The sequence below is a fragment of the Saccostrea cucullata genome, unplaced genomic scaffold, assembly GCF_032062105.1.
Source record: "Saccostrea cucullata isolate Sc308-1 unplaced genomic scaffold, CSIRO_AGI_Scuc_v1 ctg6879, whole genome shotgun sequence".
In the NCBI taxonomy this organism is placed as follows: domain Eukaryota; kingdom Metazoa; phylum Mollusca; class Bivalvia; order Ostreida; family Ostreidae; genus Saccostrea; species Saccostrea cuccullata.
In genome coordinates, this window is record NW_026933783.1 from 11146 (window position 1) to 29879 (window position 18734).

General features: G+C 35.1%; 2 protein-coding genes across 2 annotated transcripts; one reads left to right on the forward strand and one right to left on the reverse strand.

The window, feature by feature from the left end:
• The first annotated feature begins 2896 nt into the window (after positions 1-2896).
• On the forward strand, positions 2897-4959 carry LOC134239334 (uncharacterized). Its single transcript, XM_062721499.1, has 4 exons — positions 2897-3210; positions 3491-3605; positions 3960-4109; positions 4278-4959. The coding sequence occupies exons 1-4, from the start codon at positions 3067-3069 to the stop codon at positions 4532-4534; spliced, it is 666 nt and encodes a 221-aa protein (XP_062577483.1). The 5' UTR covers positions 2897-3066; the 3' UTR covers positions 4535-4959.
• Positions 4960-5237: 278 nt separating this feature from the next.
• Positions 5238-18673, reverse strand: LOC134239335 (phospholipase DDHD2-like). Its single transcript, XM_062721500.1, has 22 exons — positions 18495-18673; positions 17720-17956; positions 16471-16655; positions 15919-16159; positions 15544-15728; positions 14687-14830; positions 14302-14319; positions 11754-11817; positions 10680-10769; positions 10429-10570; positions 10069-10171; positions 9793-9898; positions 9274-9398; positions 8832-8960; positions 8589-8684; positions 8379-8485; positions 7903-8125; positions 7399-7563; positions 7273-7354; positions 6602-6787; positions 5916-6054; positions 5238-5797 (listed from the first exon to the last, which is right to left on the reverse strand). Exons 1-22 carry the CDS (start codon positions 18634-18636, stop codon positions 5437-5439), a joined length of 3270 nt encoding a protein of 1089 aa, XP_062577484.1. The 5' UTR covers positions 18637-18673; the 3' UTR covers positions 5238-5436.
• Between the last annotated feature and the right edge of the window lie 61 nt (positions 18674-18734).

Sequence of the window (18734 nt, forward strand, 5' to 3'; positions counted from 1 at the left end):
TGTAGGCTCTTCTGTTTATCTTATATTTCTTTCTTTATAAATCTTAAGTACTGAAAAACTTTGGCAAGAAGAGGGTTGATTCGATTTTTTTAATTTTCTTGTCAGATTTTTTTTTGGAAGTTGGTCTCCCACTTTTCGCTACGGCCAGGTATCTTTTTAAAAAAGATCGGTCTTTGCATCCATTCTGCACTTTTGAATTGCGGTCAAGAAGATAGATCCATCTTTGTGATGCTATCTGAAAGTGTGTGTCTTTCAGATGAAAGCTTAAATCTGAGGTCCCGTGTCATGGCAGGCGTTGGCACGATATAGATCCTTTACTGTTCAATGGCCCTGAGTGCCGAGTAAGGGCCTTAATTTGAAGTCCAGCCCATTACTTGTATATGTTGACGTCTCTACTTGAATGAAAAATTCTCGGATGGGACGTAAAACAACATACAATCAATCAACAATCTCTGTTTCTTCCGATAATTTTTCGGTACATCTATTGTCTGATCATGCGTATTTCCGGGCTCCTCTCAGCTCTATGTCTAATTGTCTGTACTGTTCATTTAGTTTGATACTTTTTGCATTGGTTCGTTAATTGTCCTGAATACAATTCTGAAATCTATTCCCTATCTTATCTCAGTCGATCTAGAAGAATCTCAATAATATATATATATATTACAGATGTGTCAGACTCTATGGTATCTTTTAATTCAAGCTCACCGAGATCGTGTCCACATAAGAATGGAAATAACCATTATTAATTGCCGATACGTTCTCGATGTATCTAGATGTCGAGTTGAAGACCATAACAAATGTTTCCTTCTTTTCACGTTTAAGATTTTGGACATACATGTATTCTGCTTCATATGAAGACAAAAATAGGTCTGCATTTTAGGTTTGCAATAGGTCTGCAATTTGTGCATTTTCCAATGTTTAAACAAATCTGTTCCTAATCACGTAGGCTTTTCTGATTTTAACTTTTGATAATGTCGAGGAGCTGGGCAAATTGGGCAAATTGAGCCCAGCATAATTCCGTGGTCACGTCTGACAATCCCTCTTTTTCTTGCACCTACTACCTCGTCCTTTGAAGATTGAATACAGAAGGTTTCTTTTCCTTCTCACCAGTCTGCGTTTAAGCAGTGCAAATAATATAGTGGTAGATAATCATATGCTGAGTTGTATCTCGCCGTGATTAATCTTGATTAGGTTTCCAGTAAACTATTGTTTTATCATGCCGATATGATGCCTTTACCTCCGCTTTTCTCCTAAATCGAGAATGTTGTGTTCGGGTGATGACTACATTGTACCAATGTATGTCCATTTTGCTTCTATGCTTCCAAGAAACGTGAAGTGGTACGGAGTGTATCAATTCTTTGCCAGTCTGGTAGAGGGCCTCATTCCAAAAGCCAACTATAAGTACCTGCCGTCGAGTTGTCAGTTTACTGCTTGGTTTGACTGACAACCTTCCTTCTTTGACTATCCTAGGATGCAAATACCCTCTCCAGTAACTACTTTTACCGTTTGAGGTTTTTTTAAGTTTACTTAATTCTACACAAAAGGGATGCTCTACAACTGTAGAGACATACATGTACATGTATTTACAACGAAAAGAACGAATGGAAGACTTTCGAAACAAGTCTACGTGATCTTAACCATGGAATTGACAATTTTCCGCAACTTGGTCTGCATTGTTACGCGTAGATTCCACGATATTCTGAAAAAATTACGTAACAATTAAGCTGATATGATGAACGCTATTCAAATATTTGATCTTTTCAAAAAAATTCCCCCTAGACAATCATTAAGTAAATCATATCATTTTATTTGTTCTGTGAATCCAATGTCATCTCCTCGTCGGCAGACTCAGTATCAGCTTTTTGAGAGCTCGTATCATAGGCTACGGCTAGTTTGAATCAAATTAATTGTGAGACGAAATGAAAAGCAATATGGTCGATGAACCATTTACAATATGGCTTTTTTAAACCGTATAATAAAGTCATTGCTGATCATGAATATTGACAAGCTCTGGGGGAAAAAAACAGCAACTTTTTACAGAATTATGAGAATAGAAATCAAGTTCCAAACTGAACCATTGTAAGTAGAATTTCCCCATTTTTGATTTAAACATATTTTATTGATTCACAATCAATAGGACTGAAAACAGTTTGGCATTCTATACATCCTAGATTAAATACAAAGAAACAAAATTTAATGTACAATTAAATAAAAAGAATTAAATCACAATAAATGAAAGAATTTTTTTTATTTTTTAGATTGAATGGTGATGTTTCCCGATTCTAATAAAAGACATTGTACGTATACACACTTAACATTACATTTTGCGTTAATATTACTTTTACAAAAACGCTACTTTTCCTTAAACCAAAACATACAATTTTTGTGCTTCTAAGGCCGGCTAATTCATCGCATTGACCTCAAAACAGCTAATAGTATAGTAATACTAGAACGACCAATATTCTAGGTCAGGAACTTTTTAAAATAATTCCTACCTCGTGTAATACCAGGTATTAAATCAGTTGAAATTGATTTTTATATTAGAACTTTGTATAACAAATCCCATCTGTAACCAAAAAGCAAAAAATGTTTCCACATTAAGTTTTGATATTGCTTGTCAATATAAAAATGCAGCGCAGATAATGCTTAGAGCAGAACAAGATTTAAATACTTGTATTAAAAGAAAAAAATCACGTTCGCTTCGTGGGGATTTCCATTAAAATGAAAGAAATGAAAGCATTATGAATGAAATATGATTTACAAAGTTAACTTAAAAAAAAATTATAGGTCGTATAGAAAAATACCTTCATGTGGGGTTTTAGTTAAACGGGGTCAATTTATTTTTTTTTTAATCTAAATATAGCTATCTCTAAAAGGCACAAGGAAGAATATTGGGTATTCCGTAACTTCCGGGTTATTAAAGGAGGAAATTGTTGTGTTTTAATGAGTGTATTAACGTGATTTAACTTGTTATCAGTATCTGAATCTAGTAATAACTCTGTAGAAATGTGCTTGTACCATAACTCAAGGAAAGTATCACAGTTTTAAGACAGTGAAATCCTGGACATGGCTGAGGAGGGAGCCACCCCGGTCCCGGTGGGGACGACCATGCAGAACTGGCTGGCCGGGACCATTGTGGGTACCATGGCTGTCATTGTCCTGTCCATCTTCATCCCCGGCTGGATCGTCTTCACAGACATCAACTCAAGCGTATGTTACCATGTATACGGTATCCTTAAAGTCATCGTTTTCCCATTATAGCTTATGTAGTCTTGAAGGTAGTTTCCCTACTTTTATGCACTAAAATATCAGTCTTTCTTCTGTCAAGTTTCTGTTTTAAGTCAGAGTTTTGTTTAACATCTAAGACTAGGCCAGTCTCTAAATTGTCCATACTTTCTTAAAGTAATATAGCCCTGCAAGAGCTCACTGCTTAAACTTTTAAAAAAGTCAAATTTCTAAAGTCTCATGAGAGATTCTGTGTGATTTTTAGCTGAGCGTGTCCGCCAGTATCTATTACTGGATGGTGTGTGGTGCTAGAAACACTAGCTGTGGGGCCCACGGAGTTGGTCAACCAGAGGCCTACATGTACATCGAGAAAACAAACGGTAAGATGGAACATTTATTTACACTGAAAGTCTGAGGGGGATTTCGGAAATAAATAATATGCCCTTCTCTCGGAAGGAATGGGTAATATTACCGTGATAGGTGGTTACTCTCCCCCACCCCCAAGATTGGAAAATTGATAGCATATTCAAAATGTCAGTAAATCAACGTCGTAGCAGTCTTTATACATGGAAAACTGACTGGCAGAACATAGTACTGTTGGTCCTATTAGTGATTCTTAAGGGTAGCATCATCTGCTGTCACTCTTCAATGAAGAGAGTTGTTTTCCAGAGAAAGTTATTCTTAAAAAATTAGCTGGGACTTAACAGTTTATTTTATATTATTGAACATTGCAGCAACTCCAGACACGACTCTCCTGCTGGTATCAGTGGACATGATTATCTGTATTATGTGCGCGGTAATCGTTCTGGGCGATATGGCGGGAAATCAGCCCAAAACCACGTGGTGGAACAATCTCAAGCTAGCCATTCTCATATTTATCATTTGTAAGTGTTTGAACTTCCTTGCCGATTTTTTTCATGATTATTTCCTGATTTTCATACACAATTATTAATTATATATACTACAACACAAGTTTTATCGGAGATAAAAAAAAGACTTGCAGGCCTGCAATTGCTTGTGCATAATATCACTGGTTAACGTTTCCTTTGCAGTCGTACTTAACCTAGTTATTCTAGGTTTGTTCGGACACAGCAGTATAACCCTGTCTGCGGAGCCCTCGCTGGTGGTCAATGTACCCTATTCCCTGTTTATCTTATCCCTGGCCGTGCTGCTAGCGCTCCTGGAGTTCTGTTTTCTGATCTACATTCATCGCGTCTCCACGGCCCCATACAGGACAGTCCCCAGCACTTCTATAGAGGAAGAAGACCAGCCCAGCACTAGCCAGCCGTCCATCAACAGACCATGTTAACTAACAGGGGCATGTGCTGATGCACAACTAGATCTAATATTGGCTTACTTCATATTTGTATGTCTTGTAAAGAGACTTGAATCTCATTTGATTAAATGAAGAGTTGTTTGTGTATTTGTGTTGCCTTATGTGCCATGGCAGACCCATAAGATGCATTTGTTTGGTTGATTTCTTTATTTTTCTTGCACAATCTGTTAAAAATTACATCAGAGAACAACATATGTTACCTTGATGAAAAGTAGTATTTTGTACAATATTCTTGTTTTATTTTAAAAGTTTAACCTTAAATAAGGACTACCAGAATAGGGATATCCACCTGGTATCAAAGTCTGAAACCATGATACTATTATTCCATCTATGAAGAATAAACTGCATGTACAAACATTTCCTTGTTAAATAAAATAAATAAATTGCACATAATCCAATTTTTTACTTGTATTTTTTTTTGTACATGTATTAAGAAGACGAAACAATATCAGCACCATTTATTTTTTATTTTACATTATTTACAACAAATCAGTAAAATAAATGCCATATCTATGCATGTTTCCTTATTTACATATTTTCTGTATTTTAATGTACTTGTATGTACACCTTTATTTCACAAATTTTAATAAATAATTATTTTATAAAATATAATGAATCTTTTACAACAAATGTGCAGATCTAATAGAAACAAATTTTACTGTGAGGAGTGTTTAACTTTTCAATGAATCCATGACAAGCAAAAGTAGGCAAAACTATACCTGCACACACCCATGAATCTATATAATGTCAAACCCTGCATACTTTGAGTAAGAAGAATGTGCTTATCAGAGATGAAATGAAATGTTCTGATGAAAGAAATTCCACACATGACAGCTCTTTAAAATTAATGTACTTTTCTGTATCAAATTTTTGTTCTATTTTTGGGGAGGTTTAACAAAGCCAGCGAGTGGAGGAGGACCAAAACTAGCAGGCTGGGGAGGGGGGACAGAGTTCATTCCTGGGTTCATGTAGGGGGATGGCACTGAGCCCCTGGGGGGCATCATGTTAGAAGTCCTCATTGGCGGGGGGCCGTGTGAAGGAGGAGTCATCAGGTTGACCCCAACAGGCTGGTTGGAAGGAGGGGAGGGGTACTGTGACATGGGAGGGGGTCCCCGGGGTGGGGATGCTGCCGTGTTGTATAGCTTCACTGCCCCCTCCGGGCCAGGCATCTGGGGGGTCATTCCCTGAGGGGAGTACAGTTCCTTCAGGACCAATAATACTGTATCCTCTGACTCCCTGCAAAACAAAACAAAATTATTTTAATCTCCATTTTATCTGGCGATGATAGATTTTACAGAGTGCTCTGAATTCATATTCAAGTTTTGATTCTGCATTTTTTTCCACCGAGTCTTACCAATAACATCCATGACTAGACAGAGCGAACAGGTAATCATTAAAGCTTTCAATGGGGCGCTCCTGGAGGACGAAATCAATCCTGTGACCCTCGTTTAATTGCCCCATGTAGATATCTTCTTGTTGACTGGAGGCCACAGCTTTAAAATATAAATAAGTTATCCACTACTTGTATTGTGACTTCAAGGTTTAAGGTTCAACAGGATATGAGTGTGTATAGTATGTGTGCTACATATAAAATGACTATGATAGTGTATAAATGGTCTACATGTAAGTATATGTATATTATGATAAATTTGTCTACCCATATATGATGGTATAAATGTTTAATTATAAACTATGTACAGGTGTATACAATGTATGAGTGTACAAATAAAGTATACTGTTTATACACGTTTGTTTCAGTACAACTGTGTAGATACTGTTAGTACTGGAGATCCCTCTCTTACCCCAGAAAGAATACTCTACTGAAAGTTAAAATTACATCCAGTGTATACTGAAATGAATCAAGGCATAGCTAAATAATTTTTACACATTATAATCACGTAATTTTGAAGACATTTTGCTAAAACTTATTTTTGATTTTTTTGCATTCTAAGTCTGATTCAAAGTCTGAACTACAGATGGCACAGTCCTAGTTTAAGTAACCCTAGATCTCTTTGTAAGATAACCAATTTATATACATACATGACTGGTCATCATCCAGTTCCTGCATGACCGATGACATGTGACTGTCGACATGCTGCTCCAGTGATTCCTCCTGGTTACGGTGAGCTTTAGCGAACTCGTTAATCGTGTTCCACGTACTCTTCAGAGAATCAATGATCTTCTGTTTTATGTCAGCTCCCACTCTCGTCAAACTCTCCTTTAATTCTTTAAAATAAATGCATTCAATTAAAATGAATTTTGCAAAAGACCATCTGTAAAATTTTGTTAACTGATTACATATTAACCATTATAAATACATCTGATAAAAAAAAGTTGCTGTGTTGTTTTCTTTCATGATTCTTTAAAAGCTCAAGTAAAAACATCTATATTTAATCAGGAGTAAAAATTACCTAGATGAAGTCTTTTCCTGCCCTTGTGGTGGGGCATTAACACTAGTTTACATGAATTACCTAGATGAAGTCTTTTCCTGCCCTTGTGGTGGGGCATTAACACTAGTTTACATGACTTACCTAGATGAAGTCTTTTCCTGCCTTTGTGATGGGGCATTAACACTAGTTTACATGACTTACCTAGATGAAGTCTTTTCCTGCCTTTGTGATGGGGCATTATCACTAGTTTACATGACTTACCTAGATGAAGTCTTTTCCTGCCTTTGTGATGGGGCATTATCACTAGTTTACATGACTTACCTAGATGAAGTCTTTTCCTGCCCTTGTGATGGGGCATTAACACTAGTTTACATGACTTACCTAGATGAAGTCTTTTCCTGCCCTTGTGATGGGGCATTAACACTAGTTTACATGACATAAAATTGCTGGTTTTATATGAGAATGGTGAATCTGTAGGCCTATAAACAATATGTTCAAGTCATCATAAAATTGCAAGAAAGTGAAATCAATGTTACTTGTTAAACTCGCTCTATACAGTGTTTTAAAGTCTGTATTTTGTATAAGGTTATGTTTACTCACCACCGGATCAAACTGAAAAAAAGACAAAATAAGTATAAATTATATGAAGATAATTTGTCTCATCAAGATTTATAAAACTTAATAAAACTCCTATAAAAGTACACATTACTCTTCTAATATAATTATTATAGAAAATCTTAAAAATTTATTTCTCAGAAACCACCACACCAATTTCCCCCTTTTCTGTGCAAAATTTGCAGTTTTAGGTAAGGCAAACATAAACATGAATATGAACTGAAAATATATCTTATTACAATATACATTACATATATAGTAACAAATTTAAATTCATGTATCTGTATTGTAAAACTTTCAAGATTCCCTTTGATTCAAACAAATATGGTCACTCACTGGATGAAAGATGTTGAACACTCTGGGACATGTGGGTAGAGTGAATTCCTCCCCAATGTTATCCACACCCCTGGCAGAGAGAAAGATCCCGATAGGTGATCCTAGAGCGTACAGTGTGTTTGGTTTGAAGTCCAGTCTGGGGTACTTGACTGAGGGTTGTCCCGTCCCGGCGGGTCCTAACAGAAATTCCACAGACACACTGGAACTAGACTGGACAAGTGACCTGACAAATAAAGGGAGTACTGCATGACACTTCTACACAGAAAGTACAAAGATGCATACTTATATCTATGTCTATACACTTAATTGTAAACATCATAACTATATACATGATGAACACAAATTTTATCAATTTCAATATCTGAGATTAGGTTTCACAGGCAGGAAGCTAAACTCTATATTTGTGAAATCCTGTCCTAAATCTCACATATGTTCACTCTTTGTGGGTAGACACTGATACACTTTGGTTTACTTACCTCTCTTGTGAAGCCCTTGCTTCCCTCATTTCTGCTGCCACCTGTTCTCTGATCCTTCTCTCCTCTGACTCTTTAGTTTTCCTTTCCTTTTCATGTTTTCTTTTCTCCTGTCAATTTATAAACATTTTAAGAAGGATTTTCTTTCATATGAAAATGCATCAACAAGCTCTGATAATGAAGTAATAGGACAAATATATAGCTGCAGTGTACCTTTTTGGCCTGTTCCTCTTTTAGAATGCCCTGTAGTTTTTTCCTAGGACCCATGGGAAGTCCTAAATCTTTAAGATCACTCTCTGTACACATTGTCTGTAATCACAAACAAACACAGTATTAGTCAATATTTGTCTCACTTATGCATTCACTTATTGTGTATATGTAATTACAATTAATGACACTGAAGTCTGAGACCTTAAAAGGAATTGATACACTTGATAATGTTTTTCATAAACTGACCAATGCATCAAGATCGATTTGTTCCTGTTCAAACATGGACACTTTGTCCTGAAGGCCCACTCGACTGAGGAGTTTCTCCAGAGTTGTCTCCTCTTCCTCTACCTCTTCTGTCTCTGTTGTAAAGGAAGTCTGAAAACAACAGATAAGGGTTTTATGAAAGAAAAATAATGAAGTCAGCTTTAAGTATTTAAAATACATTTAGTTATTAAATTAATTGTCTTGAAATGCAGGTCACATATGAATCAAACAAACAACAATTGAGCAGTTAAAAGTTTTCTGAAATTGAAAAGTTTAGTTGAACTCATACCCAGGTACATGTATATATTTGGACATTTTTCTCTGATATTTTTTGCATGGAAAAATACTTCTTTCTTTTTTATCCAACCAACTGCAGGCCAATAGTCTCGCAATGATCTGTGTGGTATATACATGTATTACTTACATTTGCTGGAGCTGACATTTCCACTCCATTTGTCTGAGGCACGGGATCACTCGGTAAGGAAGGATTGGTCCTCTGGTCAGCTTTGTCATTCTGATGCATCAGTAAATCAAACAGCACACAGGAACCTACAAGGAAAACATTAGGTGAGAAGATGAACAATTGTTTCATGTGAGTTACAACTTACAGGGGAGATGGGGTTGGGGTTTCAAGATTTATAAACATTCACCCAGCTTGCCCTGCTATTGACAATATACCTTAGAACTGAGGGACTTTGAGGTTGGTGGGTGATGCGTTAAATTTTGCCTTGGCACCAATGCTGTTTCCTTGGCTCTGGGAGAGGGAGGGTTTCCATTTTATAGACACTTACCAAGACTATGCCCTACTACTAACAATGTACTTTAGAACTGAGGGGTGGGTGGTGGGCTAGACTTATAAACACCCACCCAGATTTTGCCTAGGCATTGATGTTGTTTCCTCCAATTTTGGAGGCAAAGAGCTACTTTTATTTTAGACACTTACCCAGACTATGGCCTGCTACTGACACTGTGCCCTGGAACTGAGGGTTTCTCTCCAGAAACAGCTGATGAAGCCTGTTCATTTCATTTCCTACTTGGTCTGCTATTGTCTGAGAGAAAAAAGGAAAAATCATGGAGAAACCACGTCAATTTTAAGATTTATTATTATTAAAAGTAATGAAAATCTTTTATTATTTTAATATTGCTTTTTATCATACTCCCAAACATTTACAATAGTGTAAACAAAATAAATCATTTTACTTGACAGTTTGGTCAATACCTGGCAGTATGTAGGACTCGTGTAGAACAGCACGTCCAGAAGTGTGTCATTAATGAAGTTACGTAATTTTGGTGTGCTGGGCAATGTTATGGCTTTTAATCTCCTACAACAATAAACATGGATGTTGTCATATTTTATAACAATCTTATAAAAAAATTGGCATTTTTATATATCATATACTGAACATGCATCAAATTAAAAATACATGTATGTATATTTTTTTTTTTAGATCAGTATGCCTTGATCAAAATCTACAGACAAATTATAGATCTACAGATCTACAGGAAAATAATCAAAGACACTACTGAGTGTAGTGACAGATATTGTACTTATTTCACCTGTTAGTGACTGATATCTTACTTATCCAGCCCGGTTGTATCCCCGTGTAATGCTGAGTGCCACTGTACTGGGATAAATTCCACTCGACCAATCCGCTTTTGGTCCACATACGTCCCAAAATGAGATTTCAGCAGACTCAGGGAAATGGAGCGGAAATCATCAACTAGTCAACAGACGTCATAGTTTCATTGATCATGTTGATAGAATTTTAAAATTGTCATCATATATGTTTATTTTTGTCTTTGTTTTCATGAGGTAAACATCAAACTTACCACATTCAATGATGTTTCTGAACTTGACATCACAGAAGTCCCCAATACCATGTACTACAAACACCAGGTGGTCTATCTGTATGGGTTCTCCTGTAGATATAAATCAGGGATGGGGTAATTGAATAAAGTAATTGTAATTGAGTGTAATTAATTACATTTTTCAAAGTAATTGGAAGTAATTTGTATTTGAGAGAGCCTGCAATTACAAGTAATTGAATGTATTTAAATACTTTTCAAAAAGGGTCATGTATTTTCAATTACTTTTCAATTACATTTCAATTACTTTTTTTTCAAAATGAAAGTTTATATTTAAAAAAGTGTCTTATACTCCACATAGTTTTACACTGGTGGGTTTATTACTATTCCCATGTTTTATAAATCTCAGTTCTCCCTATTCCCACTTGCAAATAACAATGATAAATGTTTTGATAGTTAATTTGTTTTACAGCAATTAGACTAACTTCATCCCCTTTTAGATTTACCTGTATTCTATTCATTTTAAGATAGAAAATAATGAATGGAATAGTGATAGATATTATTTATTTCCTTCAAAAATATGGATTTGAGAAAGTAACAAAAAAGATCTTGCCATACACCATACTGGTGTAGCATGGGCTTGTGTTTGTACAATAATTAATTGTCTCATAATGTTTTATTTGTTTATACAGTGTGTCACACTCATTATAAGGTTCTAATTTTCCAGGTGTGAACCCCTATCATACCCAAGAACAAAAACAAATGAAAGTTGCGAAGTAATTGAAATGTATTTAATTACATTTGTCAAAGTAATTGAAAGTAATTAATTACGTTTGAAAAAATCAATGTAATTGTAATTGCAAGTAATTGACAAAATTATCAATGTATTTGAAAGTAATTAATTATATTTCAAAGTAATTGACCCCAAGCCTGATATAAATGATGCAATGTGAAAATGTTTTTAATGTTTTTTTCAATATTATTGAAAATTTGGAGAATGAAAATTAAAATTAAGAGAAAAACCTTTTAAACTTTAAAATTAAATGATTTAAATGTTTATTTTTTGTATCAGTGTTATACGATTTAAAATATAATTACCATCATTAATTGTTTGGAAGTCTTCTATTCCTCTTTTAACAACTCTGGGACGCATGCCTTCTCCCTGCAAAAAGCATTTCAGACAAATGAAAAAATTGCTCAGGCAATAAATGTTTCTATTAATGCAGAAGAAAAGAACAAGGATAATAATATTTAAAAAAATTTCTAGTCTTCATCATTCTCTAATCTTATGGAAATTTTTTATTTCTATAAAAAAAAGTCCTCAAAGCTTAAAGAACAAGATACATTAAAGTTTTTTTCAGGATGAGTCTTAATAGAATTAATGCAAAAGTTCTTTATCAGATACCTGTGATTTAATAAGCAAGATTTAAAATGACATAGGTAAAACATAAATAGAGATTATCAATTTGTTGGATTTCTTAATTTGAAAATTTTACTTTTTATTATTTTTTAAAATTACAATTTGCTGAAATAAACAGACTGCATGCTAGCCCATCTGTCTAAAATTCAAGATTAAATTTATTATGCAGTAGTGTCAAATGTAGGATACATCATCATTTTAAAAACCTTGAAAATACAAATAATATGTGCTTCATGTTTTCTACAGTAAAGAAAATCCACTTGAAAAATTATAATAAATATTTGTAAATACAATTCATCAGACATGAGAATGTGAAAAAAGTTTTTGTTTATCACTTTCCTATGGCCAAAATATGTAAGCGCAAGAAATGAATCCAGTTTATAACAGCATGGAAAACACTACTCAGATTATCAAAGACAAGCTTTAAAACTAGCTTTTAAAATACATATGTAAATTAAATACTGAAAAACATCACGAACATTGAAAATGGAGGACAAATAAGAAACAAAAGGCCCATGGGCCACACCGCTCACCTGAGCACTAAAGGTAGGAAAAAGTAGAAAATGGCTTTTTATTGTAAAGTTTAAATCCAAAAGTAGTCCCATGACCAATCATGGATTTGCTATTTTTTAAAAAATGATTTCTAAAGAATTTTCCTACATATTTCTATATAAAAGTTTGGTCGGCCATTTTGGCCCCGCCCTACCCCTGGGGGTCATGAATTGAACAAAATTGAATCTACACTACTTGAGCCTGCTTCCATATAAATATGATGAATTATGGCTTTGTCATTCTTCAGAAGAAGATGTTTAACGAACATTCCTATATATTTCTATGTAAAATTTTGGTCGGCCATTTTGACCCCGCCCTACCCCTGGGGGTCATGATTTGAACAAACTTGAATCTACACTACCTGAGCATGCTTCCATATAAATATGATGAATTACACACTATATATTTCTATGTAAAACTTTGGTTGGCCATTTTGGCCCCGCCCTACCCCTGGGGGTCATGATTTGAAGAAACTTGAATCTTCACTACCTGAGCATGCTTCCATATAAATATGATGAATTATGGCTTTGACATTCTTGAGAAGAAGATTTTTAAAGAATTTTCCTATATATTTCTATGTAAAACTTCGGTCGGCCATTTTGACCCCGCCCTACCCGGGGGGGGTCATGATTTGAACAAACTTGAATCTGCACTACCTGAGGATGAGTCCACATAATTTTCATCTTTCCTGTCTCAGTGGTTCCTGAGAAGAAGATTTTTAAAGAATTTTCCTATATATTTCTATGTAAAACTTTGGTCGGCCATTTTGGCCCCGCCCTACCCCTGGGGGTCATGATTTGAACAAACTTGAATCTACACTACCTGAGCATGCTTCCATATAAATATGATTAATTATGGCTTTGTCATTCTTGAGAAGAAAATGTTTAACGAACTTTCCTATATATTTCTATGTAAAACTTTGGTCGGCCATTTTGACCCCGCCCTACCCGGGGGGGTCATGATTTGAACAAATTTGAATCTATACTACCTGAGCATGTTTCCATATAAATATGATGAATTATGGCTTTGACATTCTTGAGAAGAAGATTTTTAAAGAATTTTCCTATATATTTCTATGTAAAAGTTTGGTCGGCCATTTTGGCCCCGCCCTACATATTTGAACAAACTTGAATCTACACTACCTGAACATGCTTCCATATAAATATGATGAATTATGGCTTTGTCATTCCTGAGAAGAAGATTTTTAAAGAATTTTCCTATATATTTCTATGTAAAACTTAGGTCGGCCATTTTGGCCCCGCCCTACCCCCGGGGGTAATGATTTGAACAAACTTGAATCTACACTACCTGAGGATGTTTCCCCATAAGTTTCATCTTTCCTGGCACTCTTGAGAAGAAGATTTTTAAAATATGCCACCAAATTTTCATTAATTCCCAAATATCTCCCCTTGAATGAGGGTGTGGCCCTTCATTTGAACAAACTTGAATCCCCTTCACCCAAGGATGCTTTGTGGCAAGTTTGGTTGAAATTGGCCCATACGAAAATGTGAAAAGTTTACAGACGGACAGACAGACAGACGGACGACGGACAAAATGTGATCAGAAAAGCTCACTTGAGCCTTCGGCTCAGATGAGCTAAAAAGGGAATACTGAGTAGAAACTAAATGAGAAACATAAGCTCTGGGTTAAGTAGCACTCAGAATACACACTCACCACTGAAGCAGAGGGAGCCTTTAAAGAGAAAAATGGTTTTCTATGTGTCACATGCCACAGAATAGGTATCTATACATGTATACACATATACAATCTACGATTGATTCTTTCATTATTCTCTTTGTTTTCAAAATTAAACTGATTCAAAAGGCATACAGTGGTTACATCAGGCAAAAAAGAAAAGAATCTACACGTAAATATTAGGATTACAAAATGTTTCTAATCAAACTAGTGAAATTAAATGACAACATATAAACTTACATGCAATTCCTCCCTCTAAAATTGAACCAATTTATTTGTTTGAACATGCAACTATAAATAATATATATCATAATTTATTTCTTTACTATACCGCTGCTACTGGCAAGTGAACATTAGTAGTTACCTGTGTGGATCCCCAATCGTCCGGCTGTGATGAGGCTGTGAAGTGAACGATGACATTTGCATTATGCATGACAATTGTCTCCCCTCCTGGGAATTCTAAGCGTTTATGCCATGTATTGTACTGTAGGGCATTTCGATACTCCTCCTAAAAAATAAAAGATGATTTATAAATGTGACAAATGTTCAAGGCCATAATTATTCTACAAAACTGACAAAGTCATAGAGGCCACCTTTCAAAGGACTTTATTCAGTAATGACCAACATTGCCTCCAAAATCAAACTTTGACCATATTGACTGAGAAATATATAATTATGTTCTAACAGGGGGAAATCTGCAGACTTCAAATCACTGAGTATTTTCATAAGCAATGACGTCATATGTTTGAAAAGATGTCAGGAAAATGAGGTAAATTTAAAATTTCCATGATTCTACAGAAAAAGGTATATATTACGTCAATATTTTGAGTAAAAATCACCGAGCGAAGGTCTGCTCAAGCTGTATATTTTGATAGAATGTGTAGAGTGATAATATCAATGAAATATATAAATATTGTTCTTGAATAGGCCTGCGCTCTATAATTTTTATAGCTAAAATTGTCAAAATTTTGTCCATTTTGTCTTTTTTCTGAAAAATGATATAAAATCTGACTAGTTTGTGACGTCACAAAATTGAAAATCATCAATAACCTACTTTGAAACTATAATATATTTTGTTAGTTTTTATTTCTCATACAATTTATACAATTCAGCATATTTCAAGAAATTTTCAAAATATGACTTTTGTGTGGGCAAAAATATGCAACATGCTACATGAAGTTCTTTATTTATGTTAAAAATCATGATCATCTAATAAACTACCTCTAACTTCTGGGCAAAGTGTTCCTCATAAGGAACATATCTGTTGTCTCCTTCTCTCTTATAGAACCAGGTACATCGTCGGATTGGATTTGGTGATTCTTCCCAGTACACAGCTACTCGCTGTCTGTCAGACAGAACTGCATCATAACGACCGCCTTCTGTTGGTATTGGGTCAGAAGTTTTACCTGAATCAATAATATCACACATATATTTAAAAAGTTTTGTATCGAGTCATTTTTAGCCAGTTGGTCATGCGGGAGACGGCAAACAAACCATTTTTTTTAATATGGTATTTAAGAAACAATATATCAGTGTAAGACAAACATTTTAAAATTAATAACCAGGCCGAGTTAATAAAATCAGTGAAGATCTAACCAGATCTAAGAGCCTCCTCTAGCCTCATGCTGTCCACTAAAGAGAAGGGGTACCAGATGTCTCGATTCTCCACCCTCTTACAGAAACACCAGTGGGGCTGGACAGGAATGTATATGCCGCCGCCTTCTGCAGTGGCTCCAGTCCCTGAGGGAGGGGGGACTGTTGCAGTGAAACTGGGCTTAGGGGGCATTGGGGACTGAGGGTAGGGGGGCTGGTGAGTTTGGTTCATTGTTGGAGGCACCTACAAATATTAAAGATAATTTTAATTGTTTTCTCTATATATCTGGTACTTATAGGCTTTATCTGTCTTCATCTAATTTTTTGCTGCTGTGAAAAATTAGTAAATACATAAACACACAAATTATTCCTACCATTCTTCAATTTATCTTTAAACATGTTAAAATATTGCATTATAATGAAGAAAAAAAGAGTCCATCAAAACTGCGAAAAAATTGTACTTGCAGAAAAAAATATTTATATGTAATCTTTTAAATGGATTCCTTCACAGTAGTCATTTATGTTCATCAATTATATTAAAGCAATCTTACAAACCTGAGCCACTGGAGGAGGGCTGAACATTGAGGGTCCTGAAGATGGTGCCAAGGGGGGCTGACTTTGAAATTGGGGTGGACCACCTACCCCTCCATCAGTGGGGGCATAAGTTCCTTGAGGCATCTGGGCATACTGTACCTTCCTCAAACTTTCTGTTTTTCTGAATGCATTTGCAGAAGAGGGACCTAATTATAAATCAAATAACAGAATCAATTCATAAACTCCATCAAAGCAAAAATTTTGAAAATTCAAAGATCATATTAGGTAACTATGTATTTATCTAAAAACCTTAAATAGTAAACATACATTGCAATATTTTTTTCTAAATATATACACTTAAGGTCAAGATCTAGTAAATGCCTTTATACTAATTTTTTGGTGCTAGATCCATTATGACATCATTATCACTTTCAAGTTTCTTTTTACCGTACTTTACTGCTCTAATAGAATAACAGAATAGAGCATTTTCATGGAATTCAATTTGAAATCACATGAAAAGTAGTCCTGAAACCTATATAAAATCTGACACTATTTAAAAGAATAGGCCAAGAACATACAAATTACTGTTTTCTGACAGATTGTAAGCAATCTGGATACATTTTCTTTGTCTGCCATGGAAAAAACTTCTATATTCATGACTGTTTTCTTAATTTTTCATTGGGAATGACAGTTTAAAATATGATTTTTCGTCTTGTTTACCTTATTTGACCAAGCTAAAGTTATAAAGCATCATTAAAGGAATAGACGAATTTCACATTCCTAAGAGTTATCTCCCGTTGTCGGCGTAATGCTCATTTTTCCCACTTTGTCCTTTGTAAGTTATCTGTTAATATTTTTAAATTTCAAACGTTTTAGGACAATTTAGATCTGTACCTGTATTGCCAGAGTATGGGGCAACATGAAAAACATAATGAGCATATACATATAGATTTTATTTCTAGGATACTGACCCATAGAGTTGGTAAGGTTATAGAGGGAAAATGGTGTCTTACGCTGGTTGACCCCGATTGACCCCGCAAAGGGGAATAACTTTTGTAAATGTGAAAGTCGTCTATTTATTTCTTAAATTTGATAAATCTGTAAGCACCTTTCATTTACTAGATCTTGACCTTAAGTATAATATCATAAATTTAAAAAATCCTTTACTAAAATTTTAATCATCAATCTTCTTGCTATTACCAATTTACCAGTGACATAACAATGTTTTCATTGAATAGATGTACACTTGTTACACATTGTATTATCATACCTGGAGGGGGGCCTGCAGGAGATGGTGACGCAAATGAAGGGGGAGGGATCGGGGCCGCTACATTAGACTGCATCCTTGGAGTTGACTGAGGAGGCAGTGGATTGTGGCCAACATGTGCAAAAGGATCAGATCCTGAGTGGGTGTTCTGAAAATGACTGAATGGGGTGCTGTGGTTAGCACTTTGTGAACTTTGGGGTGGAGTCTGTCCCACAAAACTATCAGCTTCCCCTTCTTCATCTATTGATTTAAAAAGAAATGAAAAATATCATGAAAAGCTTCACACTGTTAAGTATATCAAAATCTTAACTATAACCCAATGATTAAATATGTGCTGACTGCACCTTAATTATGACAGATGACATGTTACATGTATACACACACACACACAGTATAGCATTACAGATGTAATACATTTAAAAATTTAAGGAAAATACTGATTCTTCTTCAAAATCATAAATAAAATTCCTTTCAAAATTGCTGTTGTGTAGTTTATCACATTTCTGAAGCACTCAATTACATTTTCAATTTGAACAATGTATATAAACTGATAAAATGTCAAAGTCTACCCCATATGTTTTAATGATTGTCTTCCAATAGATCTACCACTTACACATCAAAGACAATACCATAGCAATTTGACCACTCTCAGTGAAAGATATTTTGAAAAACGTACATCTCCATCTATCTAATACCAAATTTAAACATCCCGATGTGTCAGTGTCATATGGCAGCCGGTGTTTTGTTCAACTGAAATAAAATGATTGAAAAATCGTACCTGATCCCAGTAATGAAGGCTCAGATTGCACCACTGGCATTAAAACATTGGGTTGTGATGGTGGATTCAATGTAAGTCCCCCTCCTGCAGGCATTAGCAGCAGAGGGGGTGGTGTGGTATCCTTCTTTCCCTTGTCTGCCATCGGAACAACACGTCATTCAAGTAACTCTTTTGTATTTGAAAAACATAAATGGTTACTGGAAAGAGTCTTCGTCGCTTGTGCGTTTAATATCACAGAGA

Coding starts and splice junctions, on each gene's coding strand:
- LOC134239335 (XM_062721500.1), bottom strand. CDS start 18,636: ATGGCAGACAAGGGAAAGAAGGATACCACACCACCCCCTCTGCTGCTA. Junction 8,685..8,831: donor AAATCGATCTTGATGCATTG/GTCAGTTTATGA, acceptor TTGTGATTACAG/ACAATGTGTACAGAGAGTGA. Junction 6,788..7,272: donor CAGGAAAAGACTTCATCTAG/GTAAGTCATGTA, acceptor TTTATTTTAAAG/AATTAAAGGAGAGTTTGACG.
- LOC134239334 (XM_062721499.1), top strand. CDS start 3,067: ATGGCTGAGGAGGGAGCCACCCCGGTCCCGGTGGGGACGACCATGCAG. Junction 3,211..3,490: donor TCACAGACATCAACTCAAGC/GTATGTTACCAT, acceptor TGTGATTTTTAG/CTGAGCGTGTCCGCCAGTAT. Junction 3,606..3,959: donor GTACATCGAGAAAACAAACG/GTAAGATGGAAC, acceptor TGAACATTGCAG/CAACTCCAGACACGACTCTC.